Source organism: Heterocephalus glaber, unplaced genomic scaffold (genome assembly GCF_053883595.1).
Source record: "Heterocephalus glaber isolate CG9 unplaced genomic scaffold, H.glaber_assembly_v1.0 deba00000347, whole genome shotgun sequence".
Lineage (NCBI taxonomy): Eukaryota > Metazoa > Chordata > Mammalia > Rodentia > Bathyergidae > Heterocephalus > Heterocephalus glaber.
The window spans coordinates 51,458,521-51,484,049 of record NW_028258143.1 but is presented as its reverse complement, the minus strand read 5'-3'; the positions used below and the strand labels follow the sequence as shown (position 1 = coordinate 51,484,049).

Sequence of the window (25,529 nt, the reverse complement as noted above, 5' to 3'; positions counted from 1 at the left end):
GGTTGAGTGGCACTGTTTTTTGTTTTTTTTCTTTGACACCTCTAATATTTCCTTGTTCAATAATGACCTTTCTTCTTCTTGGTATACTTTTATTTTTTTAGTTTTTTTTTTTTTTGGTACTGGGGATCGAACTCAGGTCCTTGCGCTTGCAAGGCAGGCGGCGGAACCACTGAGCTAAATCCCCAGCCCCCTTCTTGGTATACTTTTAAATTTTAAGTTACAAACAGAACGTCTTCTGTTAGCAGAAACCTAGATATATAATGCATAGTTTAGTCTTCTCAATGGATAAACCTAAATAAATAATACATAGTTTAGGCTTTTTTTTTTTGGTAGCGGGAATCAAACTCAGGACCTTGAGCTTGCCAGGCAGGCATGGTGCCACTGAGTTGCATCCCTGGCCCCTAGCTTAGTCTTAATAGATAGATGGTTATGGAATATTTCATTTAGGAGAAATTTCATGTTAATTAAATGGGTGCAGTATAGCAAGTGGGGAGAGGGGATTTTGGCTTTATTCATGATGTGAGCTGATAAAATCAGTCCTTTAAATGAGAGATTTTTGTATTAGGGAGAAGATTGTAGGAGTCCTATATGTGAGTACTGTGGTTATTGAGATTGTCATATATTGCTTAGAACTAGTCCATTATTCTGTCAGATGACTGACAAAATTGTTGACAGATTAGCCAAATTTCTTTGTAGGCAACAATGATAAAATGACACAAATCATTGCTTTATTAAAATTCCATGAGCTTTAGTGAAGCAAGTTGTAAAACAGATACACATGCTGACATGGTTGTATGGAAGTTAGATGAAAAATAGTAGGGCCTGACTATCATGAGGGTTAGGAAGTTAAGACTGCCATCTGCTGATTTATTCTTTTAAATCAGTCTGCTACCCACGAAGGTGTGTGTGGGTTTGTGTTTGTTACTGATAATTCAGTTTGACTGACAGTAGCCTATGTGCATGACTACTTGCTGGCTCTCAACTCATAGAAAATCACTCAGCAGTATCCTCAAAGTAGGCTTAAGATCAGCAGTAAGCAAGCATTCAAACACATATATAACTCCCCTTGGCTGGATGATTTAAAGGATATAGAATGTTTATTGTTAGCATCTTTTTAAAAAGTATGCAAAAAGTGTATGCTAACAATTTCTATAAGCTGTGTGCATTAGAAAGCTGAGCCCGGTGAATATGAGTATCTACAGATGTTGAATTGTTTATATATTTTTTCTTTCTCAGTTTGTAGTCAGCCTGGAAAATTTAACTTCCTAAGAATAATGCTTTCTTTTGAGGGGATTCTTTTAAAATGTCTTAAGCTTGACATATATTAGTAAATAAAAATACAGTAGATGTATGTTTTTGCTTTTAGAAGATACTCACTAAAAACTGCGTTTTTCTTTGCAGTTGTGGCTTCCTTTTTTTTTTTTGATACTGGGGATTGAACTCAGGAACTTGCACTTTTGAGGCAGGTGCCAGAACCACTGAGCTAAACCTCCAGCCCTGCAGTTGTGGCTTCCTTTTAAATAAATGATTACTGAATGCTTGCTGGTTTTCTCTGGAGAGAAAATTTAGAATTGATATTCTGTATTAACCAAGCTACTATATTCTGTTAGTATAGTCAGTTTCCCTCCATTTTAATGAAAACCCAGAAATGTTTGATGGGTAAATAATAGAATATTTCCATGCGGGACTTGTGTTTTTGTATCTAGTACATCTATTTTGCTAATGATTTTCTCTCTTTATCTAGGTCTGATTCCGCAGCTCATTGGGGTTGCTCCAGAAAAGGCCATTAAACTGACTGTAAGTTTCTTTCTTACTGAATATGTGTCATTTATTTAGATTAAGCTAAAAATTAAAATTGATGCTGCTGACACCGGGCACACCATCAAAGCACTTGGAAAACTTTCTTCTTTCTCACTTCCCTCCCTTCTCTTCCCTTTCTTTCTGCTTCCCTCCCTGTTGAACCCAGGGCCCTTACACATGGTAGGCAAGTGCTCTACCACTGAGCTACATTCCCAGTCCCTTTTACTTTTTATTTTGAGATAAGGTTTCACTAAGTCTGGCGCTGATCTTATGATCCTCCTGTCTGCCTCCTGAGTACCTGGGATCAGAGGTGTGCGCCATCATGCCCAGCCAGAAACTTTACTTTTGTGTGCAAACCTTGGCTAATTTTTATCTGACTTCAAAAAGCAGCCATGTACCAGGAGAGGAAATGGTTGGGAATTCTGGTTAACTGATGCTGTCTTTCTAATTAGGTTAATGATTTTGTCCGAGATAAATTTATCAGAAGAGATGGCTCCATTCCGCTTCCAGCAGAGATTCTTGCTGGAGGTTGTGTAAGTATTAGTCCTGTATATTTCTTGTAAAAAAAAACTATGTTCCTCTTCTCTTTTTGAACTTTAGGTATGATATCAGAGTAGCATTTCCCTTGGGCTCAAGCAGTCTAAGCAAGGTTTCACATATGGAATGATTCTTACAAATGTCATTGTTTTGAGTACAAAAAAAGAGATTGTTTTTATCAACTGTTTAGAAGCTTCTGAAGCATTACTTTCCAGGTTTTTATAAATCCGAATTCTTATTCTTCTTAAGCATCACAGGAAATACAGTAGTGGGTAAGATAATTGATTAATTGGGCCCTTATACTTCAGGTATGGGACCGATACACTATTCCTTCTTTAGGGACTGGAGGGTGTGGCAAACAACTGTAACTATATCACAGCTATTGATAAAAATTCTGAAGCCAAGATTCAGAAGTATATCTACTTAGAGCACAAATGCTTCTGTCTGTAAACAGAAAACATAACATTGGATTTAGACCAATTCCCACACCTAAGTTTGCTGCTCAACTAGTTTTGTTGTGGTATTGTTTTACATGTGATTTGCTTGAGATTTGTTTAGTCCGTTTTGTTCCTGAAAATATTAATAATTTCTAATTGCTTTGGTTGGTAGTTTTGGCTAAAACCTCAATCACTTATGGAGCCTAAGGTGATGAGGTCAATGACCTTAGAAGTTTTAATTCAGAGAAGATACCCGTGGGGTCAGACACACTGGTTCCTCCAGGTTCTTCCTGATGAAGTTTGTCACCCTGGCACATACCTAAGTCTTCACGTTTTGCAACCAGAGTTCTTATGGAAATGGTGGATTGGTGTGTGGGTGTTCATGCACACATGTCTGAACATGTGCACGTGTGTCTGTGTGCACGCATTCTCAGGAAGGAAGCCTCTCTGGCTGAATTTCTCTTTTCATGAAGGATAAACAATGGACAAGAATAAGCTCCTTGCTTAGGTGAGATAAAAGTGCTATAATTCTCATCTAATGAAAGCACCTTTGCAAATCATAAATATTTTTCTCAGTGGTTTTAGCTTCCATTTGGTTAAAAGGCTTCCCAATTCATTTTTACCCCAGCACATGCACATATTTGCAAGAAATCTTCCAAGTTATGCTTGTTCTATTCCAGATAGCTAATGATATCTGTTTGTATTTTCAGTATCCAGAGGATTTTGGCCATGTCTGACGTGTGACCTATGTGGTTTGGCCATAATCAGGTGTTTAGTTCCTTTGTTCTTCCTAGGTATGGACTCTGTTTATAGATTTGAACTTTGAGAATTTCTGTTGCAGTCTAGAGTGCCTTGAGGGTTGTTCTGACACTAAGTCTCTTCCTTAATCATGACTCATTTCTTTTTTTTAAAATTTAATTTTATTGTTACATTTGAGGTATACAATGACATTCATCATTGGAAATCTGCACCTTTACATAATCTCTCTTGGTTCTTATTTTTCCCCCTTCCCCTGCCCTCCAACCTCACCATCCCACCCTATTTACAAAGATTTTGTTTCCATTTTTTCATTTTCTCATATTAACTCCGTTCCCTTCTTTTCTTTCCCCTATCCCTCCCACTTCCCCTTCCCCTTTGCCCCTTTTCTTCCTATTTCACATTATCTATTATACCTTTTAGTCCTTATTTACACTTGCAGTTTCTCACACTAGAGAAACTATTTGGTATTTACACGTGTGTGTCCTATTTATTTCGCTTAAAGAGTATACTCTCAATGTGCATCCATTTAGCTATAAATATCTAATTTCTCATTTTTTATGGCTGAGTAGTACTCCATTTTATTTAAAAACCACATTTTCTTTATCCAGTCTCCAGTTGATGGGCATTTGGGTCGCTTCCAAGTTTTAGCTATTACCAACTGCTATGAACATGGGTGCACATATATCACTGTGGTATGATTCTTTTAATTCTTTGGGGAAGATACCCAGCAGGGGAATAGCTGGGACAAATGGGACTTCCAGTCCTAGTTCTTTGAGGCATCTCCATACTGATTTCCACAGTGGTTGCACCAGTCTACATTCCCACCAGCAGTGGAGCAGAGTTCCTCTTTCCCACAGCCCTGCCAGCATTTGTTAGTGGTTGATTTCGTGATAGCAGCCATTCTTTCTGGAGTGAGGTAGAATCTCAGCATTTTTTTCATTTGCATCTCTCGAATGACCAGGGATGTTGAACACTTTTTCATATGTTTATTTGCTATTTCTACTTCTTTGTCTGAGAAATGTCTGTTCATTTCAGATGCCTATTTATGGATTGTATCTTTAAATTTGGGAAGTCTGATTTTTTAAAGTTCTTTATAGATTTGAGATAGGAGACCTTTGTCTGAGGAACAGCAGGTGAAAATTTTTTCCCACATGGTAGGTTGTCTCTTTACACTGTTGGTGGTTTCTCTTGCTGTGCAGAAGCTTTTTAGTAAGAAGAGATCCCATTTGTTGATTGTTTGTGCTAGTTCACGGGCAACTGAGGTTTTGATCATAAACTATTTTCCTACATCAATGTCTTCCTAACCTGTGTTCCAGCCAGTTCAGCATTTCTGTTTTAATATTTGAATCTTTAATCCATTTAGATTTTAGTTTAGTGCATGGTGAGAGATACAGGTCTAGTTTTAATCTTTGGCAAATTGAAGTCCAATTTTTCCAGCACCATTTATTAAAGATGCTACCTTTCCTCCAGTGAGGGTGTTTGGCTCCTTTGTCAAAGAATGAGGTAGCTGAGTGTGTCTGGAGTTGTTCCTGCATCTTCTAATCTGTTCCACTGGTCCTCAGGTCTGTTTCTTTGCCAGTACCATGCTATTTTTTTTATCACAGTAGCTTTGTAGTATAGTTTCAAGTTGAGGGTTGTAATACCCCCTGCCATGTCTCTGTTACCTAGAATTGCTTTTGCTATTCTGGGTCTCTTCTTGTTCTAAATGAATTTTTGGATTGTTTTCTCAACATCTGTGAAGTATGCTGCTGGCATTTCAGTTGGGATTGTATTGAATCTATAGAGCAGTTTTGGAAGAGTGGCCATTTTCACTATGTTGATCCTTCCTACCCAGGAGCAAGGGATGTCTTTCCATTTTCTGATATCCTTTTCAGTCTCTCTTTTCAGAGTGCTATAGTTTTCAGAGAAGAGGTCTTTGATTTCTTTTGTTATGTTGATTCCTAGATATTTCAGTTTTTTGGATGCTACTGTGAAAGAAATTGTTTGCCCTATTTTTCTCTCAGTGAGTCTGTTGTTCATGTAGAGGAAAGCTGTTGATTTTTGTGTGCTGACCTTGTATCCAGCTACTCTATTGAATTTGGTTATTAAGCCTAGAAGAATTTTGGTGGAGTTCTTGGGGTCAGCTATATAGAGCATCATGTCATCTGCAAATAATGACAATTTGACTTCTTCATTCCCTGTCTGTACTCCTTTTATTTCTTTCTCTTGTCTAATTGTCATGACTGATACTTCCAAAACTTCCAGAACAGGAGTGGTGACAGTGGACATCCTTGTCTTGTTCCTAATTTTAGTGTGAAGGATTTCGGTTTTTGGCCATTTAGTATGATATTGGCTGCTGGTTTTTCATAGATGGCTTTTATCAGATTGAGGTAAAGACCATCTATTCCAATTTTTTGTAGGGTTTTTATCATAAATGCGTGTTGGATTTTATTTCATTTTATTTATTTATTTATTTATTTGGTACCAGGGATTGAACTTGGGTCCTTGCGCTTGCGCAGCAGGCGGCGAAACCACTGAGCTAAATCCCCAGCTCTCATGTTGGATTTTATCAAATGGTTTTTCTGCATCTATTGAGATGATCATATGGTTTTTGTCCTTGGCTCTATTGATACAATGTATTACACTGATTTGGGTATGTTGAACCATCCTTGCATCCCTGGGATGAATCCCACTTGGTCAGGGTGTATAATTTTCTTGATGATCTTTTGCATTCTATTTGCCAGTATCTTAGTAAGGATTTTTGCATCTATGTTCATTAGTGAGATTGGCCTATAGTTCTCTTTATCGGTTGGGTCTTTCTCTGCTTTGAGGATCAAGGTGATGCTCGCTTCCAGGAATGAATTCAGGAGTATTGCTTCCCTTTCAATTTCACTGAAGAGTTTAAAGAGTACTGGCAGTAGTTCCTCTCTAAATGTCTTGTAGAATTCATTGGTGAAGCCATCAGGACCTGGGCTTTTCTTAGTTGGTAAGTTTTTAATTATGTTTTCAATTTCATTGATTCGTATTGGGTTGTTTAGAATTTTTAGGCCTTCTTCATTCAACTCTGGTAATTTATACGTATCTAGGAAACTGTCCATTTCTTCTGTGTTTTCCATCTTGTTGGCATATAGGTTCTTGACGTAGGTATTGATGATCCTCTGGAATTCTACTGGGTCTGTTGTAATTTCACCCTTTTCATTCCTAATTGCATGGATTTGGGCCTTTTCTTTACTTTTTCTGAGAAGGTTTGCTAAGGGTTTGTGAATTTTGTTTATTCTTTCAAAGAACCAACTCTTGGCTTCATTGATTTTTTTTGCATCATTCTCTTAGTCTCCGTTGCACTGATTTCTGCTCTGATCTTTATAATTTCCTCCCTTGTATGAGCTTTAGGTTTGTCCTGCTCTTCTTTTTCTAGAAGCTTGAGGTTCAGCATCAGGTTGTTTAATTGGGCTCGCTCTGTTTTTCTAATATGCGTATTCACTGCTATGAATTTCCCTCGTAAGACTGCTTTCATTGTGTCCCATAAATTTTGATGTGTTGTATTGTCATTGTCATTTAATTGAAGGAACTGTCTGATTTCTTCTTTAATTTCCTCTGTGACCCATTGGTTATTCAGAAGTGTTGTTCAATTTCCATGTGTTTATGAAATTCTTGAAGTTTCTTTTGCTATTGATCTCCAATTTCATTGCATTATGGTCTGATAATATACAGGGGATAATTTCAATTCCTTTGCACTTATACATGTTCTATGAGCGAGTATGTGGTCTATTTTGGAGAACGACCTGTGTGCAGCTGAAAAGAATGTGTATTCTGATTTTGTGGGGTGGGACACTTTGTAAACATCTGTTAAGTTCATTTGTTCAAGAGTTTGATTGAGTTCGAGTATTTCGTTGCTAATTTTTTGTCTAGTTGATCTATCTCTTTGTGACAGTGGGGTATTGAGTTCCCCCACTACTATTGTATTAGTGGTTATATGATTTTTCATTCCATTAGTATTTGTTTTATATAGTTGGCTGCACTAGTGTTTGGTACATGGATGTTTATGATCGTCATCTTTTCAAGTTGGATTGTTCCCTTTATAAGGATGTAGTGTCCTTGTCTTAATCAGTGTTGGTTTGAAATCCACTTGATCTTCAAAGAGGATAGCTACTCCTGCTTTTTTTCAGGTTCCTGTCACATGGAGTATTATTTTCCACCCTTTAACTTTCAGTCCATGAGTTTCTTTTGAATTGTGTTTCTTGTATGTAGCATATTGTTGGATTTTGCTTCTTGACCCATTCTGCCAGTCTATTTCTTTTGATTTTTGAATTGAAACCATTAACATTGATGGTTATAACTGATATGTTATATCAGTTATCAGTTATCCTTGCCATGACTTTTTCTTTTTGTTGGATTCTTCCCCTTTTGTTTAATTTCTTGTTGTGCCTGATGGATTCATTCTGCTGGGATTCCTGGGATTGTGATCCTTGTTGTCTTTTTCTATGATATTGTCTAAAATGTTTTGGAGTCATGGTTTGGTATTCATGAAGTTCCTAAGGTGCTCTTTGTCATGAAAGTATCTTATTTCTCCATCAATTTTGAAAGATAGTTTTGCAGGGTACCTCAGTCTAGGTTGGAGGCTGTTTACCTTTAGGGCTTGCAAGATGTCACTCCAAGCTCTTCTTGCCTTGAGGGTTTGTGTTGAGAAGTCTGTTGTGATTCTGATGGGCTTTCCTTTGTATGTGATTTCTTTTCTCTTAACTGCTTGTAGAATTTTGTTCTTCTTTTGAGTTTCTGGAATCTTAACAATTATATGCCTATGTGTAGATTTTTTTTTTGATCAAGGCTAGTTGGAGTGCTATATGCCTCACTTATCTGTATGTCAAGTTCTTTTCCCCTGCTTGGGAAGTTTTCTGCCACTTCTGTGAACAGTTTTTTTATGTCATTTGCATTCTTTCCTGTTTCTTCATTTACTCCAGTCAGTCCTATGTTATTCTTCTTTACCTTGTCTAGCAGTTGCTGGATTGATTTCTCGTGGTCCCTTACAATTTTAAAGCAATTTTTCTTTTCCTTGTCACTAATTGCCATCTTATCTTCTGTATCTGAAATTCTGTCCTCACATTGGCTCATTCTGCCACGTAAACTTTCAATGGAGTTTTTAATCTCCTGGAAATCTATTTGCATCTGTTTTATGGATTCCATTTGTTTCCTATGTTAGGATTCCATCATGTTCCTCAGCTCCTCTATTTTTTTATCGGTGTCCTCTCTAGATTTATTAATCATGTCTTGCACTATGGGACAATCTCTGCTGTTATCTGAGAAATTAGTTCTGATTTCATTTTTTCCCAGATCCTCTTTTGTTGCCAGTTCGGTGGGTCCAGGTGGTTGAGTATCAGAGTGTTCCATCTCATGTCCCTTTGGGGTTGCTGTAGGTGATCTGGAAGCCTGGTTTTGAGACTTGTTTATGTGTCTTCTCATTTCAGGGCTGGGGGTGGGGGGAGTGGCTCAACTCCTCTGTGCTGGGAGTGGTGATATGGAAACCTGGAAGCCAATCACAACTCATTTCTGGAACCTTTGATTGATTTTCCAGCTGGAAATGGACAGCATGAGAAATAGGTTGAACTCTTGGCAGATTGATTAGATTGTCTGCAGTTCTTCACCTTGAACATCTTTCTCTTCCCACTTTAATCTCTTCATTCAGAAAGGGAAGAAAATGTGTGATTATGGATTTTCTTCTGACTAAATTCAGTCATTCTACAATGTAAATGAAGGTTAAAACATAATCCACTGATTTTCCCAAAAGTTGATAATTTCAACAAAGTATGCAGTCTTAGACAAAAAGGATGAGTCTCTATTGGCAGGATATACTGACATTGTGAGATGCACAGTATTCTCTTTCTTGAATGATACAGGTAAACCCTGGAAGAGTAGGTCCCCATCAGGCTGATCCTGAGAGTGTCCCTCACTGAGGTGGTGCTTATGTGCAGTGCACAGAGCTGCCGGGGTGCTTACTGCATGCTATCAGTGCCACCGGTGAGAAGAATGCTGCTGCGCTTCAAAAACTTATCCAATTATAAAGCTGTACTTGGTGCTGGATAATTGGGAAGAAATGATTCAAACCCAGCAGAAGGATTCACTAAGACCTAGGTTTTGACTTCCTTATAAGTAGATGGAAGGGAAATTGTGTTGCCACAAAAATGACTCTACTGCCTCTTAGGAAAAATGATGTGTGCTGACCGGATTGTGAAGTGACTGACAAGTGAAAATCTCTGATCTGTCTGTGGTACATATTTTTCATTGTTGTTTGTTTTACTTTATGATCTCTCTCTCTCTTTCTCTTCTTTCCTCCTGTCTTCCTTTCTTTCTTTTCCTCCCTACTTCCTTTTCCTTTCCTTTCCTTCCTCAGGATTGAACCCAGGACCTACTCATACTAAGCATACAGTTTACCATTGAGCTGCATCCCCCAGCCCCATGATCAGTTTCTAAAGAAAGGGTCTGATAGGATCACTGTGAGAATTATGCAAGATAATGAATGACTTTACAAAAGACCTGATACCTTATAGGCATGAAATAAATGTTATCTCTGTTATCTTTGTAGTTGTTCCTGTTATTGAAGAAGCCTATGTGTAAGCTGGAAGGAATATACTGTATAGTATAAAGAGTAATAATAAAAGGGGCATACATACACTTACCATCCTAATTAACTAAAATATTATTGTAATTGACACTGATTTTTGTTTTTAATATAGTTGTAATCTGCTAGATTTTTTTTTTGTTGTTGTTGTTGTTGTTGTTGTTACCAGGAATGGAACTCGGGTCTTTGCGCTTGTGCAGCAGGTGGCAAATCCACTGAGCTAAATCCCCAGACCTCTGCTAGATTGTTAATGTTTGTTGGGGACTTTTCCTTGTGGGCTAAACATTCTATAGGGATTATCTTATTATTTCTAACCAGGTTTGATTAAAACATCAGTAAGATACAGCAGTAAATGCCAAAGTTGAAATTCAAACTACCTCAGTCTCCAAATTCATATTCTTTCATATTTGGTGTGTCCATTCATTCATTCATAATTTCATTTATTCATTCTTTCATTGGATACCTGCTGTTTCAGGCAAATTTTAAAAATAACATTTCTTTTGTTGTGATATTGGGAACTGAAGCCAGGGCTCTGTGCATGCTGAGCGTGTGCTCTACCACTGAGCTATACCCACAGCCTTAAAATTAAACTCCCCCAAACCCCAGTTTTATTGTTATATATAGTTCATATATTATACACTTCCCCCATTTAACATGCACAAACAATTCAGTGGTTTTTAGTATAATTCAGAGTTGTGCACCCTTCACCACAATCAATTTTAGAACATTTTTGCTGCCACAAAAATAACTTGGTAGGTTTTAGCTGTCACCTTTCAGTCTTTCCACATCACCCCTAAGTGCTGTGGAACTATTACTATATCTTCTTATAGATTCACCAATTCAGAGTATTTTATATAAATAATAAGATATGTAGACTTTTGTGTTGGCTCGTTTCACTTAGCATGTTTTCAAGGTTCCTCCATGTTGTAGCTTTTGTTAGTACTTATTTTTTTATTGCTCAGCCTATGGATAGACCACATTTTGTTTATCCATTTGTCAGTTGCTGGACATTTGAGTTGTTTCCAGTTTTTGTCTATTACAAATAATGCTGATATGAACATTGGTATATAAGGTTTTGCATGGACCCATGTTTTCATTTGAGTATGAGTAGAGTGGTTGGTGGGTTATATGGCAATACTGAATTAGCTACAGGATTGATTGATTGATTGATTGGTACTAGGAACTGAACCCAGGGCCTTTGCACTGAGCTATGTCCCTGGGTCTTTTTAGAGACAGGCTCTCACTAAGCTTCTTATTAGCATTTTAAGAAACTGCCAGATTATTTTCCAAAATGACTATAGTGGGCCAGGGATTTAGCTCAGTGGTTTCGCCACCTGCTGCGTAAGCGCAAGGACCCGAGTTTGATCTCTGGTACCAAAAACCAAACAAACAAACAAAATGACTATAGCCTCTTACACTAGCAGTGTATGTGTGTTCTGGTATCTCCTATCTTTGCTAACAGTTGTTATTATTTGTCTTTTTGTTATAGCTACCATCCAGGGCAAGTATGGTATCTTGTTGTGCCTGACAACATGCCTGACAACATGGAGCATCTTTTCATGTGCACATTGGCCATTGTACATCTTCTTTGGCATAACATCTGTTCAGAATCTTTGCCCATTTATAAAGTGGGTTGTCTTTTGCTATTGAGTTATAAGGTATTCTTTATATATTCTAGATATATATCCCCCATCAGATATGTTATTTGCAGATTTTTTCACTTTCTTGATGGCATCTTTTGAAGAATTGGACTTTAATTTTAATGTAGTAAAAATGTTCTATTTTTTCTTTCATTGTTTGTGTTTTTGGTATCATATCTAAGAAGTCATTGCTTAATGCAAGATGAGAGCATTATGCCTCTGTTTTCTTTTAAGAGTTTTATAGTTTTAGGTCTTAATTTAGGTCTTTGATCTTTAATACCAGTTTTTAACCTTGGTTTTTTTGCTTTGAGCAAAGATATCAAAAGATAGTTTCATTTTTCATGGCTAGTATTTTGGTGTATTTCCTTCTAATGTTTTCATATACTGTACATGCATTCATGCTCTTATGTAACACATGTGTGTGAACACATTTGTGTGCCAGTCAGAGCCCACCCCCCCATGGATGTTTTGTTGACTTTGGTTTCCTGATTGGAAATGTAAGCAGCTCTCACTTAGAGAAGGGGGGAGTGTGGTAGATTAACTAATGGTCAACTTGGAACACCCAGCTGTACTGAATCAGCATGGTCTGGGCGTGGAGGATCAATCAACCTGAGGATTGTTGCCAATACTATAAAATGAGAACTGGAGGGGAAGATCGTAGGCTGTTGATTTTCTAGGAGAAGCTTGCTGCGGCTGGTTTTCCTGATGTAAACTTGGCTGTTCTTGTTGGAGGAGGACTTCGGAGCCTCACTATCAATGGCTGCTGTTCTTATCATTGGAGCTCTGAGCTTCACCGTAAGCATTACTTCCTGGCTCCAGTGTAGATCCCTCAGTCTGGTGGCACAAATCCTTCATCCCACCATCGTAGGTTTTCTGGCTTCTACCATTCTATACTTTGGGCCTTCCAGGTGCAGATCCTCAATACGGACAAACATGAGCCATTGCTGTGGGCTCTAGACCACTGCCTGGACTCATGGGAGACATTGCCTTGGACTCTAGGCCTTTAGCTGGACTTGTGTGGAACATTGCTATGGGATCCAGGCCCCTGGCTGGATTCTTTGGGCTTCTAGTGTGTGGTTAATCTCTTACACTCCTCTGCATTTGACTTTTTTGGGTAAATATCATAAAATAATCCTACAAATTACATGTCCTATATTAAATGTATTCCCTTGAGGAAACCCTGACTACAACAGGGAGTCACAATGGAACATCCCACCTTAGAAATAGAATACAGCCTTTGGGAATAGGACTATAAATAGATTGTGCATTTAATCACCACTCAAGATAAAGAACATTTCACTCCAGAAAATTCATTTATGCTTCTTCCCAGTCCATCCTTTGCTCTTTTCTCTGGGCAATTACTGTTCTAATTGCTATCATACATTTTGTTTCATTATATGAAATATCCAAATGGAATACCCAAAGTATATTATTCTGTGTCATCTTTTGCTTAACGTATTTGCAGAGATTCATCCTTTTGTTTTGTAGGGAGTCAGCTTTTTGTTTCTTAATGTTGCTCAGTATTGTTCCATGGTATAAATCTACCACAATTTGTTCATCCAGTCTTCTGCTGGTGGACATTTGGGTTGTTTCCAGATTTTGTCTATTATTAATGAGGTTGCTGTAAACATTCTTCTTTTATTTTTTGTTTTGGTATCAGGGATCGAACTGGGGTCCTTGCGCTTGTGCAGCAGGTGATGAAACCACTGAGCTAAATCCCCGGCCCACTGTAAACATTCTTGTATAAATCTTCTTGTCAACATTTTTATTTTTCTTGCATGAGTAAGAGTAGAATAGGGTAGATGTTTTCAATTTAAAATAAACGGGTGAAAAGAAAAAAAACTACCAACTTTTACAATAGGATAGGCTATTTTACAAATATTCCAGTTTTTTCACATCCTCATTGATGTTTGAAGTTCTCATCTTTTTGGTATTAAGCATTTAGTGAGTGTGAAAGGCTATGTTTTTTTTTTTGTTGTTGTTTTGTTTTGCTTTTTGTTTTTTTGGTATCCGAGATCGAACTCAGTACCTTGTGGTTGCGAGGTAGGAACGGTGCCACTGAGCTTAATCCCTGGCCGGAAAGGCTGTGTTTTTATGATTTTAATTTGCATTTCTCTGATGCCCAAAGAATTGAGTATCCTTTCATATATTTGTTAGTCATATATCTTTTTTGTGAAATACCTGTTTAAGTCTTTGCCTAGTTTTTTTCAGGTTTTCTATATTATTGATTTATAGGAGTTCCTTATATATTGTGGATATTGTCTTTTGTCAGACTTATGTTAAAGCATTTTCCCCAGTGTATCATTTGTCTTTTCATGTTTTTTTTTTAAAGAAAAATTAATTATGTAGTTTCTTGGATATATCCAGAAACTTAAGTGAGAACAGATTTAAATATAAAAGTAGAAAGTTTTAAAAGTCTAAATGAATTGACCTAAATGTACTTTGTAGATATCTGTCTGGTAAGTACCTGTTATTTTATTGTCAAACTCTAACCACAGGTCAGTTTACCTCCTACCTGACAGACTACATTATCTCTTTCAGAATGTGTTTACTTCTGAGCAGACAGAAGTCATAAAACCGCAAATTAATTTATTGCTCAGCTAAGGGCTGAGGTAATCCACTTGCTCTTGCGATGCAGGTGAGCTTCCTCAGCCCAGTGTGAACACTGAGTCCTAGAGAACACACCCCTTCCTTGGTGTCTCACATTCAGTCTGCCTGGTGCTCTCACGTTAACTAGCTCTCTGAAGTTCTGTGAGATAGTGTTTGTTGAGATCCTTGTTTTCAAAGCAGGGTTGGTTTATGGCAGTCTACGTTAGCAGCCTTCAAACCCCAAATCTTTCCATTCTCCCATGCTTTTTCCCTTGTATTTACAGGTGTTGTACCATATGGGTGTAGCAAAAAGCCCCTGGTTCTTTAATTTTGTAGCATTTTCTGATCCTTGGAGGCCAGATCTGTAGCTAGCCAGCTCCCTAGCTAAAGAAATCTCCTTTGCAAGCTGATCTTGGATATCTTTGAAGAGTTATGTGGAAACAGCTCCTCTGCCTCCCGTCTCCAGGACTCAGGGTGATCCCACTATACCTGTGTGCATACAGGTTAAAAGTCCTTGTATATTTATGTCAAAAATGACATATGGGGCTGAGGATTTAGCTCAGTGGTACTGGGCCTGCCTTGTAAGCACAAGGTCTTGAGTTTGATCCCTGGTACCAAAAAAAAAAAAAAAAAAGACATACGGTAGGGACACGGGGATCTTGGTTCCTTCTGCCTCAGCCCATACAGTCTGGATACCTTAGACTGGGTGATTAATAAACAACAGTAACTTATTGCTCCTAATTCTGTAAAGACCAAGATCAAGATGTGAGTGGATTCAGTGTGACCAAGGCTTGCTCTCTGCTTCCACGAGGGACGAGGCAGCTCCCTTCCACTTCTTGTAGAGGGACACTGCTCTCATTCATGCAAGCAGGACTGAATCCTCAGGACTTAATCCCTTCCCACAGCCGCACCTCTTAATGCTATCACATTGGTAAGTCATAGTTTCCAGCGTGAATTCTGGAGGGATACCACCGTTCAGGTCATAGCACTTCTTTACCCTAGTTGTAAGTATAGTTTTATATCATAACACCCTGGTGTCTATAATCACCCAACAAGAAACACATTGCAATTTGTTCCTTTTAAACTGTCACTATTTTAAGACTATTTTAGAAAGGACTAGTATTCTCTGTTGCTTTATAAAAGTGCCTAAGAATGTTTGGTCGATCTTCTGTATGACAGAGTCACTGTCACTGGTGCTCTTGAGTTAGTCCTAGTGACAACTAATTCTCTGTGGCTTTTGTTGATTTGTCTGATTATTTTAAATGTATGTATATTATATACTTATTTGAAGAGCTGGTGTGGCTTTAACAAATTGAAGTTAGATTTTTATCAGACTTTGTAAGGGAAGACTTTATAATGAATTGCTCTAATTGGATATTTTGTGGTTGCAGAGAAATAGTTCCACACTATAGGAGACAACAGATCAAAGGAAAAAATCAACAAGGGACTTGGCACAACAGGGCCCAGCCGACAACCTCTTTGTAGACCCTGCCCCGGGGTATGTTTGTGAGGACAGGAGGTTGAACAGGCTTAACCTGTGTGTAGCCCCTCAGCCTGGGGCATATTGGAGGCCTGCTGACATCTCAACATTATATCTTTTTCCCATTAACTTTTGCTGTCAACTTTAGTTGGTATATTTTCTCATAAAAATTATGTGATACAAGATTACATGGAAGTTTTTGCATTCTTTCCATTCCTGTTGCATACGGGTAACTCTTATTCCAAATGGGATTTGTTCCCTTTTACATCTTTTAAGTTCATTTCTGCAACAACAAAATGACAATTTAATACTTAAAAGTAAAAGTATATAGCTTGTTTCAATATTAATGCTTGCATCTAAGAAAATTAAGGAACAAATTTGATGAAGGAAATATAGTCATTAGCAGGTTAGAAACTAATTTTGGTGATTTGATGGGTGAAAAAATTCACCAAAGTTATGGTATGGAATAGTATGTCATCTAATATAAACATTAGCACCAAAAGCAGCAAGGTGTCAGATTAGGCAGTGCCATTTAAATCTGTGTCTTTGTGTATCAGTATGGTTTAAAATTTTATATATCTTGATGTCTATTATTTCAGATCACTAGCTACATTTGGATTAGGTTATGTTCATATAGACATTAACTTTTTAAAGTTTTGAAGCCACAGATAACTAGTGTCAGGTAGTTTAAAAAGTACGTTTAAACTATTAAAATTACCACATTTCCTATGGGAGAGAATTTGTGAAAGAGGACCTAGTCTACAAAGAAGCCATTCTTTTTAAGACTAGTTGTTTCTTCTTTGTTGTTGAGTAGTTAAAACCTTCACATGATTCAGAATGCAAAAAGTAGGCTATGCTATGAAAATTCTTTCTCCCAGCTACTCAGTTTCTGTTTCCAGGATGCAACCAGTGTTTAATCTTTTGATAAACTTTGGTATTTTGACATATTTGTGTTGGGATTATCTAATATTTTAATTCTGTTTTTTTACATTTTGTTTATGTAATTTTACATTCTGTTTATGTAATTTGGCATGACTTTATTACCATATGGTATTGCTTTATTAGGGGCATATAATTATTTTTCTTTAACTGTTTTCTTATTGGGCAGTTGAATTTTTTGTGTGTAATTTTCTTGCCATTAGAATTAGCAAATAGCATATTTGTGCAAATAAGATACTATATTTTTCATTGAAAAGCTGATGTATTTATGAAATTCTATGTATTGAATAATTATATTAACTGTAAACAGTTTTTCCCCCTTTAGAAAGCTATTGCTGTATTAATGGTATCACTTATAATGAGCAACACCTTAGAATAGAGGAAATATATTTTCCTGTATTTTTTTCCTTGGAGAGGAAACAATCAAAGGTGTGGTAATATGATCTTCATTCTATCTTGCTAGAGTTTTTACAGTGTAATGAACCAATTTCAGATTTTATTCCCCATCCTCTGTTCCCAGTTTAATATGTATGAGATAGTAGTCAACCACAGGTTTAAAAAAGATCAATGACATTTACCATATATACTTCCCTTAAGTGTTACAAATATCCAAAGTTTTAGGCAAATTAAATAATAATCTTCATCTTTACTAAAATATTCAATGTTTTTGGATGGTATTTGTGCACATATTCTTAGATCTGTCTTAAAAGTTTTAAAAATGTATCTTAAGTGGTTCCACCCCCTGCCTCACAAGGACGAGGTTCTGAGTTTGATCCCCGGTACCAAAAAAAAAATGTATCTTAATTTTTAAAGGATAAACTATGTACATAATGGTTAGAAGTTTTGCTCCTTCAAATATGGTAGCATACACAGGTGCAAAACAACTCATAGATGTGCATCTTGCTATTATGGTGTCATTATTTGCACGCTTCCTTACTAGAGTGTATATGTTTATAAATGTACATCATTTAGTTTTGTAGCAGTGTTCAGCGCATTGTTGGAACTTACTGTGTGTGCTTGGTAACTAATTTTCAAAGCATACAACTAAGACTGTGAATATCTTTTAAAATGTAGTCATCCCCCTCCCTCAGTTATTCTGTTCAGTAGAGTTTTTAGAAAGCTTGTTATTTTTACATTCAGAAAAAAAAATTTGAGGGCTGGGGATTTAGCTCAGTGGTTCTGGTGCCTGCTGCTGAAGCCCAAGGTCCTGAGTTCGATCCCCGGTACCAAAAAAAAAATTTTTTTTGAGGAAATGTTACATGAGTAAATCTCAGTAAGCTGACAGTTATTTCCAAAAGAGTCCGTGAGAGAAGAAAGAGGGGGAGGCAACTGTGGGATTGGTGACGGCATTCAGATTGGCATATTCCCCCTCTGCAGGATGTTTTAATTTACTAGTGATTAAAAACATGAAAGAACTTTGTATTTATTTAAACATAATATCCGCAATTAACACTTGGCACCCAGGGACTGACACTGTCTGGTGATGGCAAATTTGGGGGATTAAAATTTTAAAAAATTCAGTTCTTTTCTTTTCTTCTTCTTTTTAATCTTCTTTTGTTTCAAATATAAAGCACATTTTCCCGAAGATGGTCTTTGTAGCCATTATTTAAACAGGAGATTTCAGAGAAGTAGTAAACTTTTTCAATTGGTTTGGTTTTTAATACTAGCTACAGGAACAATTATTTGGATTATCATTTTTTAACATAATTTTTTACCCAGCAATCCTTTTGAAAGTATTGTTTGCTTAAGTTGAAACATTGAAATGCTCCCTTCTGCGTGCAGTGCAACAGATTAAAAGAAATGCAGGCAAATTAACATGTAAAATTGGGTCAGTACGTCATTGGGGGACTTAGGTGAGTTACGGGATACAGAGGAGAGAGGAGGGAAAGAGGAGATCAGAGAGGGTGGGTGGGGGAAGACAGCAAATCCTGTACCTCCCTGCTTGGTGGACACAAAGAGGATTAGGGCCTTGGGGAATGCAGGGCAGTAAGCTCCCCTGAAGAGAAAAGGAATCTAGTGTCAGTGTGGGCAGTTATGGATACTGAAAGGAGCCAGAGGTCACAATTAGAACCGAAGTAGTTGGGAGCTTATAGCCCCACAGTGGTTTGGAAAATGGGCCGAGCCATACTGCTGCCCTTTGGAAAGGGATTGGAAAGCTGGCCGTGGCTTTTAGATAAATGAGTGGGAATGTGGGTGAAGGCAGAGCATTGAAGTGCCATTGAATGTTTCATGAGAAGTTTGGGGTTATTGTTTGTAGCATTTTGATACCTGGGGAATTACAGTGTCACAATGAGGTCCACATTTCATATTTCACATGGAACATGCATTGCAGTTATCATTATATAATTATGATTATATGAATATGACTGAATATTTTATAAATAGCTTTGATTATATAATGTTAGCAGTCACAGTTTAAGATGAAAATGTACAAATTAAATTTTTTTCATGTTGTGAAAGGAGATAATATATATTTTATTTATTTTTAAATACCCATGGTCTCTCATACATATACCAGGTCTTACAGAAAGCAAAAAAGGAGTGGGTAGCATTTATGTTAAACATTCCTTTTTTCCTCTATTAGTAAGCAGGTTTCAGATGCAAATAAACCCTGATTATCAAAATTCAAATTTCTGTCACTCACCCCTAGAGAGTATGGAGCATGGGTTTGATCTGAGTGTGTCACACGCACTGTGAACAAGATGTTCCACTTCCAGCTCTGCCCTCAAGAATGTTTCTCATTTTGTCTTGAAAGGATACTGAAGTTTTTCTTTCCAAACTCCCACCTTTTGTGTTAAACTTTCCGGAGTTTGGCTCGGGGTCATACATTTTAGATTTTGAATCAGGGCAGACTAATTTCCCTTAAGGCTCCTCTCTAGTCCTGCTAAGAAAAGTGCAGAAACAACTGTAGATCTGAAATGTAGCTGCAGGGTGTAAAAGATACCAGTCTCCCTCCCTCTCCCTTTCATTCACTCCCACCACCACATCTGGGTTCACTTTTGTCTTCCAAATTGAGTTTAATAGTTTTGTTGTTTTGAATATGCTTGGGGTGATCCTGGAAAGACTGGTCTGAGAAACAGTCTTGAAGTTTCAAATAGAAACAAACACAACCATGGACTGACCTGAGACAAACTTTGGGAGCCCCTCCAGCATTAGCCAAAATGTGGAACTCTCTTTCCTCTGTGAAAAGGGAGGTGTAAGGATGGTAAAAAATGGAGGCTTTGCTGGGTTATTCTTGTTTACACTGCCATTGGGCTCAGGTGTGAAAATTGTCTCTCCTCCTCTGACCGTAGGCTGGAGGCTCCCAGGTCATCTTTACCAACCCACTGGAGATAGTGAAGATTCGCCTGCAGGTGGCTGGAGAGATCACCACGGGACCCAGAGTCAGTGCGCTGAACGTGCTCCGAGACTTGGGGCTTTTCGGTCTGTATAAGGTGGGTAGGTCCCTGGGGCCGTCTCGGTAGATGTATGATGTAGCCAGTGCTAAGGTGAAAGAATGCAGAAACGAGATCCCTCTCCCCACACACCCCCAGTTAGAAAAGCAGTCTTGTCCCACAGGTGGTCCATGGGTAGAAAATCAGAAATAATGAGGACGCTTCTGTTAGGGGAGTGCGGTACAAAAGCAGCGTTTCCTGTTGTCATCTTCAGGTTTTATGAAGCTGCAGGCTTTCCGCCTCAGGTCACAGCTTTTTACTTGATGGGGGGTTTGGGAAAAGCTTCTTTGGTGTTCTCCGTGGACAGGTTTAGGACTTCAGATAGTCGTCTGTTTATTTTGAGTCAGTTATCTCTATTGTTATCTTCCCAGTAGGAGCTTCCCTTTGTCTTAATAATTTGACCACAGTAAAACAGTAGTAGAGTTTGGTAGGCTCTGGTCTTTAAGAAGTTAAGTGGTAGGATTTGTCCATAATGAATTCCATTAAAACAAGAACAACAGTGTACTGTACTTTAGCAAAATGGCAGTCAATAGATTCCTTCCCTGCAGGTCTACTTACTCCCATCATTACAGATCAGATGTAATGGAGCAGAAGCTATTATTTTTCTTAAACAAGGAAGGGCATTTCTTGCCATTCCTTTGCCTGGTATAAGAGAGAATACATAAATTTAACCACTATAGGCAACTAACTGTGTTTCCCAGAGCATCTGATTTATTTATAGATCTATCACTGCAGAAATGTGTAAATTTGCTTCTGTATCTGCAAGTTAGAAATTAGAAATTCTCCAGATTCAAATCACACAGCTGCAGGGCTCTCTAGAGAGCAGCAAATGAGGATGCAGGGTGCTTATCTCTGGAGAGTTTTGAGAACACATTGTCCCCAACCCCCATTTCCATTATTTTTGGAATTCCCTTTGAGAGCTGAATTTATACAGGTTCTCTCTGTATTTTCCTTTAGATTTCTGGACTTTTTTTTTTTTTTTTTTTTTTTTTTTTGGCGTCTGTTTTAAGAACAGTGCCCTTAGAGGCCCAAATGCCGGGTCAAATATTTGCCTGGCTTGGGAAAGCCCTGGGCAGTGGAATAGCATGGGATACTGACAGGGCAGGGGAAGGTATTCAGTGTGACCTCAGTCACCACGACAAGCTGTACCTATGTGGTTTTCTACTTCCATGGAAACCTCCTGCTGAAGTGTTTGTCTGGGTTTCCCCTAGTCCTTTGCTTTTAGGGCATGGGGAACGAAGAGGAAAGATGTGTGTGTGTGTGTGTGTGTGTGTGTGTGTGCGTGTGTGTGTGTGTGCGTGCGTGTGTGTGTGTGTGTGTGTGTGTGTGTGTGTAGTGGTGGGAGGGGTGTTTTGTTCTCTCTTTTGAGACAAGGTCTTGCCATGTTGCCCAGGTTGGCCTCAAACTCCCGGTTCGCTCAGCTCACCTCCATGTAGCAGGGATTGCAGGCCTGCGCCACCACGCCCAGCCTCTTGTGGTTTCTTTTCCCCTTTCCTAGAATAGTTACCCCCCAACCCATTGGCTATTGCTTCTTCCTGGCAGTACAGAGACTCTACACGGATGTAAATTGAGTTGATAATTTGTTAATGGGGGGGGGCTGCCTTTATGATTGTTTGGGAATCAGCTGTTAATTCTGGGATTTGAAATCTAATCTCTCCTCCCCCTGCCTCCCTCAACTCCCTTTCCTGACAAAGCCTGAAGGTTTGAGAATTGAATTTTTTGTTAACCTTAAAAAACAATCTAGTTAATGAATATAGTTTCAGGTATGCAACAGTAATCATCTGTAGAGATCTGTTATAGAGCACTGTACTTACAGTTAATAACGTACTACACAATTAAAAATTTAAGAGGGTAGAGCTTATACTCTGTTCTTACCACAACAAAAGATTGATTAAATTTTTAAAATTCTGAATCTTAAAGAAAAACATTGGATATTTGTTGCCTAATTATTAAGTCTAGGGCTCTAGGATCCAGCTCCCTTCAGCGAGTGTGGGATTGTGCATGTTTCTCTGTGCTCCACTGGGCTCCCCCACACCCATTTCCCTTCCGCATCAGTTCCACTGCTGTTTGAGGGACCCCTCAGGCTTGTTACTGACAGCCCCCTGGATCCCATTTGGGCATTCACACTGTTTACCTACTGTTTTGCACTATTTCCTTACTGTGTGACAGGGTGCCAAAGCGTGTTTCCTCCGAGACATTCCCTTCTCTGCAATCTATTTTCCTGTTTATGCTCATTGCAAACTACTTCTCGCTGATGAAAATGGACACGTGGGAGGTATAAATCTCCTTACAGCTGGAGCCATGGCAGGTAACTGCAGACTTTTTTTTTTTTTAACTAAAGGAATCCTCTTTCTGATACTTTTCCCCTTTTTTTCTGAGTTATTGTTTGTATCTGACTTAAATATGATTGCTTTTTCCCCTTTGTGGGATGTGCTGTAATTCTGATGAGAGTTAATTACATTTGCATAATGTGGATAAACAGCTTAATGCAGCTTAGCAACTTGGAGCCAAATTAGATCTGCCCATCTAAATTGGGCTTTCATCATTAGCATGTTTCTTAGCCTCCTGTGCTCCTGCAACCTTGGGTGCAGCCAAGCTCAGCATTTTTGGAAAAGTTCTCATCAAATCATTTGCTTTGTTACATACATCATGCCAACAGACAGGTCTAGCATTTACCTTCAATTTCTCTGTGTTGGAGTCTACTTGATTTGACTCAAAGTTGAGGTTTCTTCAAGAAGCTGTCTCTGTTCTTCCTACCATAGCGCTTTCGACCAAAGTAAGCAAATCACCCTGAACTTGATCCTCACCTCTCTGACTCTTAAGCTTTCTTTGCTTAGGTTTTCTCCTCTGTGGTAGGCTGAGAGCTGCTTGAGGGCTCAATCTGTTTCACTCCCTTCATCCTTATCTTCCCTGTGTGGCCAACATGGTAATAAAAGGAGTTCAAGAAATATCAGTGGAATGAGTGAAAATCTTTTATCTAGTCTAGGATATCAGATAAGCACCAGAGATTCCATCTGAGGCAGGCATCTAGCAGATACTGGAAGATACTAAGACGCTTCCTTCTGGATGCATAGGTGTAGCCTTGAGTCATGAAAGGGCTGAGTTGGGCAAACCAGCACTCAGAAATGACAGAGGAAGGAAAGGGCAAGGGAATGAAGCATTACAGAGCTCAGTATAGCTCTGACCAGCTGGGCTCGTGATCCTTATTTGGCCCTTACTTGCTGGCTTTGCTCTCTGCTGGTGACCTTGGCTGAATGGCAAGACCACCCGCACACCTCTGAAATGTGGTGTGCTGGGTGTGTGAGGAGTCCTTGGTCCTGAGAGTGTTAAGGCAGATGTGCTGCTGTTTTTGCCTGTGAGGACAGAGGATCATGTGTGATAATTTTAAAAACCTCCCCCAGAGAGCTTTGAGCCCTTCTTTGGGGTCCAGAAATCCCTTGTCCTCTGGCATTTGTAATTTGGTAAAGTCAGTAAAGTTACCTACTCAGTCTCATCACTTAGTATTCATCCAGCCCTTTTCTCTGGTACTCAGCCAGTTTCCCTGTTTTAAAAGGGAGCCACCATTTTCCTTGTGGTTTTCAGTCAGCACCAAAAACAAACAAACAGCAACAACAAAAATCCCATACAATTTGGTTTCTTACAACAACAAAAACAAAACAATCAGAGAAGAACAGTAATCATGGACAAGTATTTGTCAGTGGTTGATGGAACAAATGAACGTTTTCCAAGTCAGTACCAACTTCTTTTCTCTCTCTCTCTCTCAAGTTAGTACCAACTTCTTGCTCGAAGACATTAGATATGTTCTCAGAATGAGAGATAAATAAATTTTTAGGGATAAAGCTTTGCTGGCCAGCGCTGAGAACATTCAGAGTCCTGCCTCCAAAGGCAGGCAGTTTACCTAGTTTCATCTCCACTCAGCGCAGGGCTGTTCAGAGAGGAGGGATTTGCATCATTCTCTAACAGAGCTCCCACAAGGCCACCACTTCCATCTGCCTAGTGATGATACAGTGGTATTTAGGGCAAATTGAATTTTGCCCCCCTGGGCAAGGTTATGTTGCTCCTTTTTGTCCTGTTTTGTTTTATAAGTGAAAGGTGTGTGTGAAACCCATCTTCTGTGTCCTGCTGCTGATCAATCTCAACATGACCCCAGGGAGCTCAGGCACAGGGCATGGATGAAAAGGCCTTTTGATGATCGTTGTTCCTTAACTGGTTGCCGGGCCTCCTTACGCCCCAGCTGTAATGACTTCTGTCATGTAGGCATGTCTGAAAGGAGTCACAGTCACCTCCCAAGTTAGCCCCTCCAACAGGTGAAGGGGTTATTAGGATTGATATTCATCTCACATGGTGTGGTTGACAAGAATCATGAAACAAAAAACCACTACACTTGGTGCCAGGTACATTCAGCAGCTTATTAAATTGACATTATCCTCTTATATTTATACATGATAGTACTTGGATTTTATTAAGGGAGAAAAAAGCAGGGAAATTAATTGGAAATGAAAGAGAACGCTTGGGAATTATATTGACATTGCTGTATTTTTTCTCAGTTAGAACATGCAATTTAGAATGATTTTCTTCATTCAGAAAGAAAACAAAATAATTTTACCCTGATCGTATGAAACAGGTAGTAGGCACCTTCCAGGTCCCCTTTTCCATTGTTGTCTAGACTTCACCTGAAGGAGCTTTGTGTTCCCCTCAAGTGGTTGAAGTTGCAGATTGTATTATTAGCTGTTTGTTGTATTTCTATCCTTTATAAAGTGCTCCGGATGAATTAACTGTGTCTTTCTCCTGTAAGGTGTGCCTGCTGCTTCTCTGGTGACCCCTGCTGATGTCATCAAGACAAGACTGCAAGTGGCTGCCCGTGCTGGTCAGACAACATACAGTGGTGTCATTGACTGTTTCCGAAAGATCCTCCGGGAAGAAGGACCCTCAGCCTTTTGGAAAGGGACTGCAGGTAAGGGCGGGGACATGAAACAAGGCAAGTGGCAGCACCATTGAGCTAAATCCCCGGCCCTGGGGACATGAAATGAAACGGGGCTGGCCGGCGTCAGTGTCCTGTCCCTGTTCCTCACTGGTTGTCTGTGCCACACTCATCCTGGTTTCAACACGACCCCACCCCCACCCCTCTTTTTCAGCTCGAGTGTTTCGATCCTCACCCCAGTTTGGTGTTACTTTGGTCACCTATGAACTTCTCCAGCGGTGGTTTTACATTGATTTTGGAGGCCTGTAAGTGCAGCTGCTCAGTTCCTTTACAAAGAAATCACCAAACCCAGAACAAATGCTTTCTGTGTTTACACAGGCATTTTTGGAACTCTTGGAAAA

At 38.8% G+C, this 25,529-nt stretch overlaps 1 protein-coding gene across 11 annotated transcripts in view; it reads left to right on the top strand.

The window, feature by feature from the left end:
* Window positions 1–25,529, top strand: part of Slc25a12 (solute carrier family 25 member 12) — a 205,610-nt gene that overhangs the window by 178,231 nt on the left and 1,850 nt on the right. For all 11 annotated transcript variants that reach the window (XM_087196421.1, XM_087196424.1, XM_013076971.3 and 8 more), the window contains 6 exons: window positions 1,745–1,797; window positions 2,253–2,333; window positions 20,067–20,207; window positions 22,377–22,515; window positions 25,003–25,161; window positions 25,343–25,433. In XM_087196421.1, the coding sequence (XP_087052547.1) occupies window positions 1,745–1,797; window positions 2,253–2,333; window positions 20,067–20,207; window positions 22,377–22,515; window positions 25,003–25,161; window positions 25,343–25,433 (664 nt within the window). The remainder of the gene's footprint in view (window positions 1–1,744; window positions 1,798–2,252; window positions 2,334–20,066; window positions 20,208–22,376; window positions 22,516–25,002; window positions 25,162–25,342; window positions 25,434–25,529) is intronic.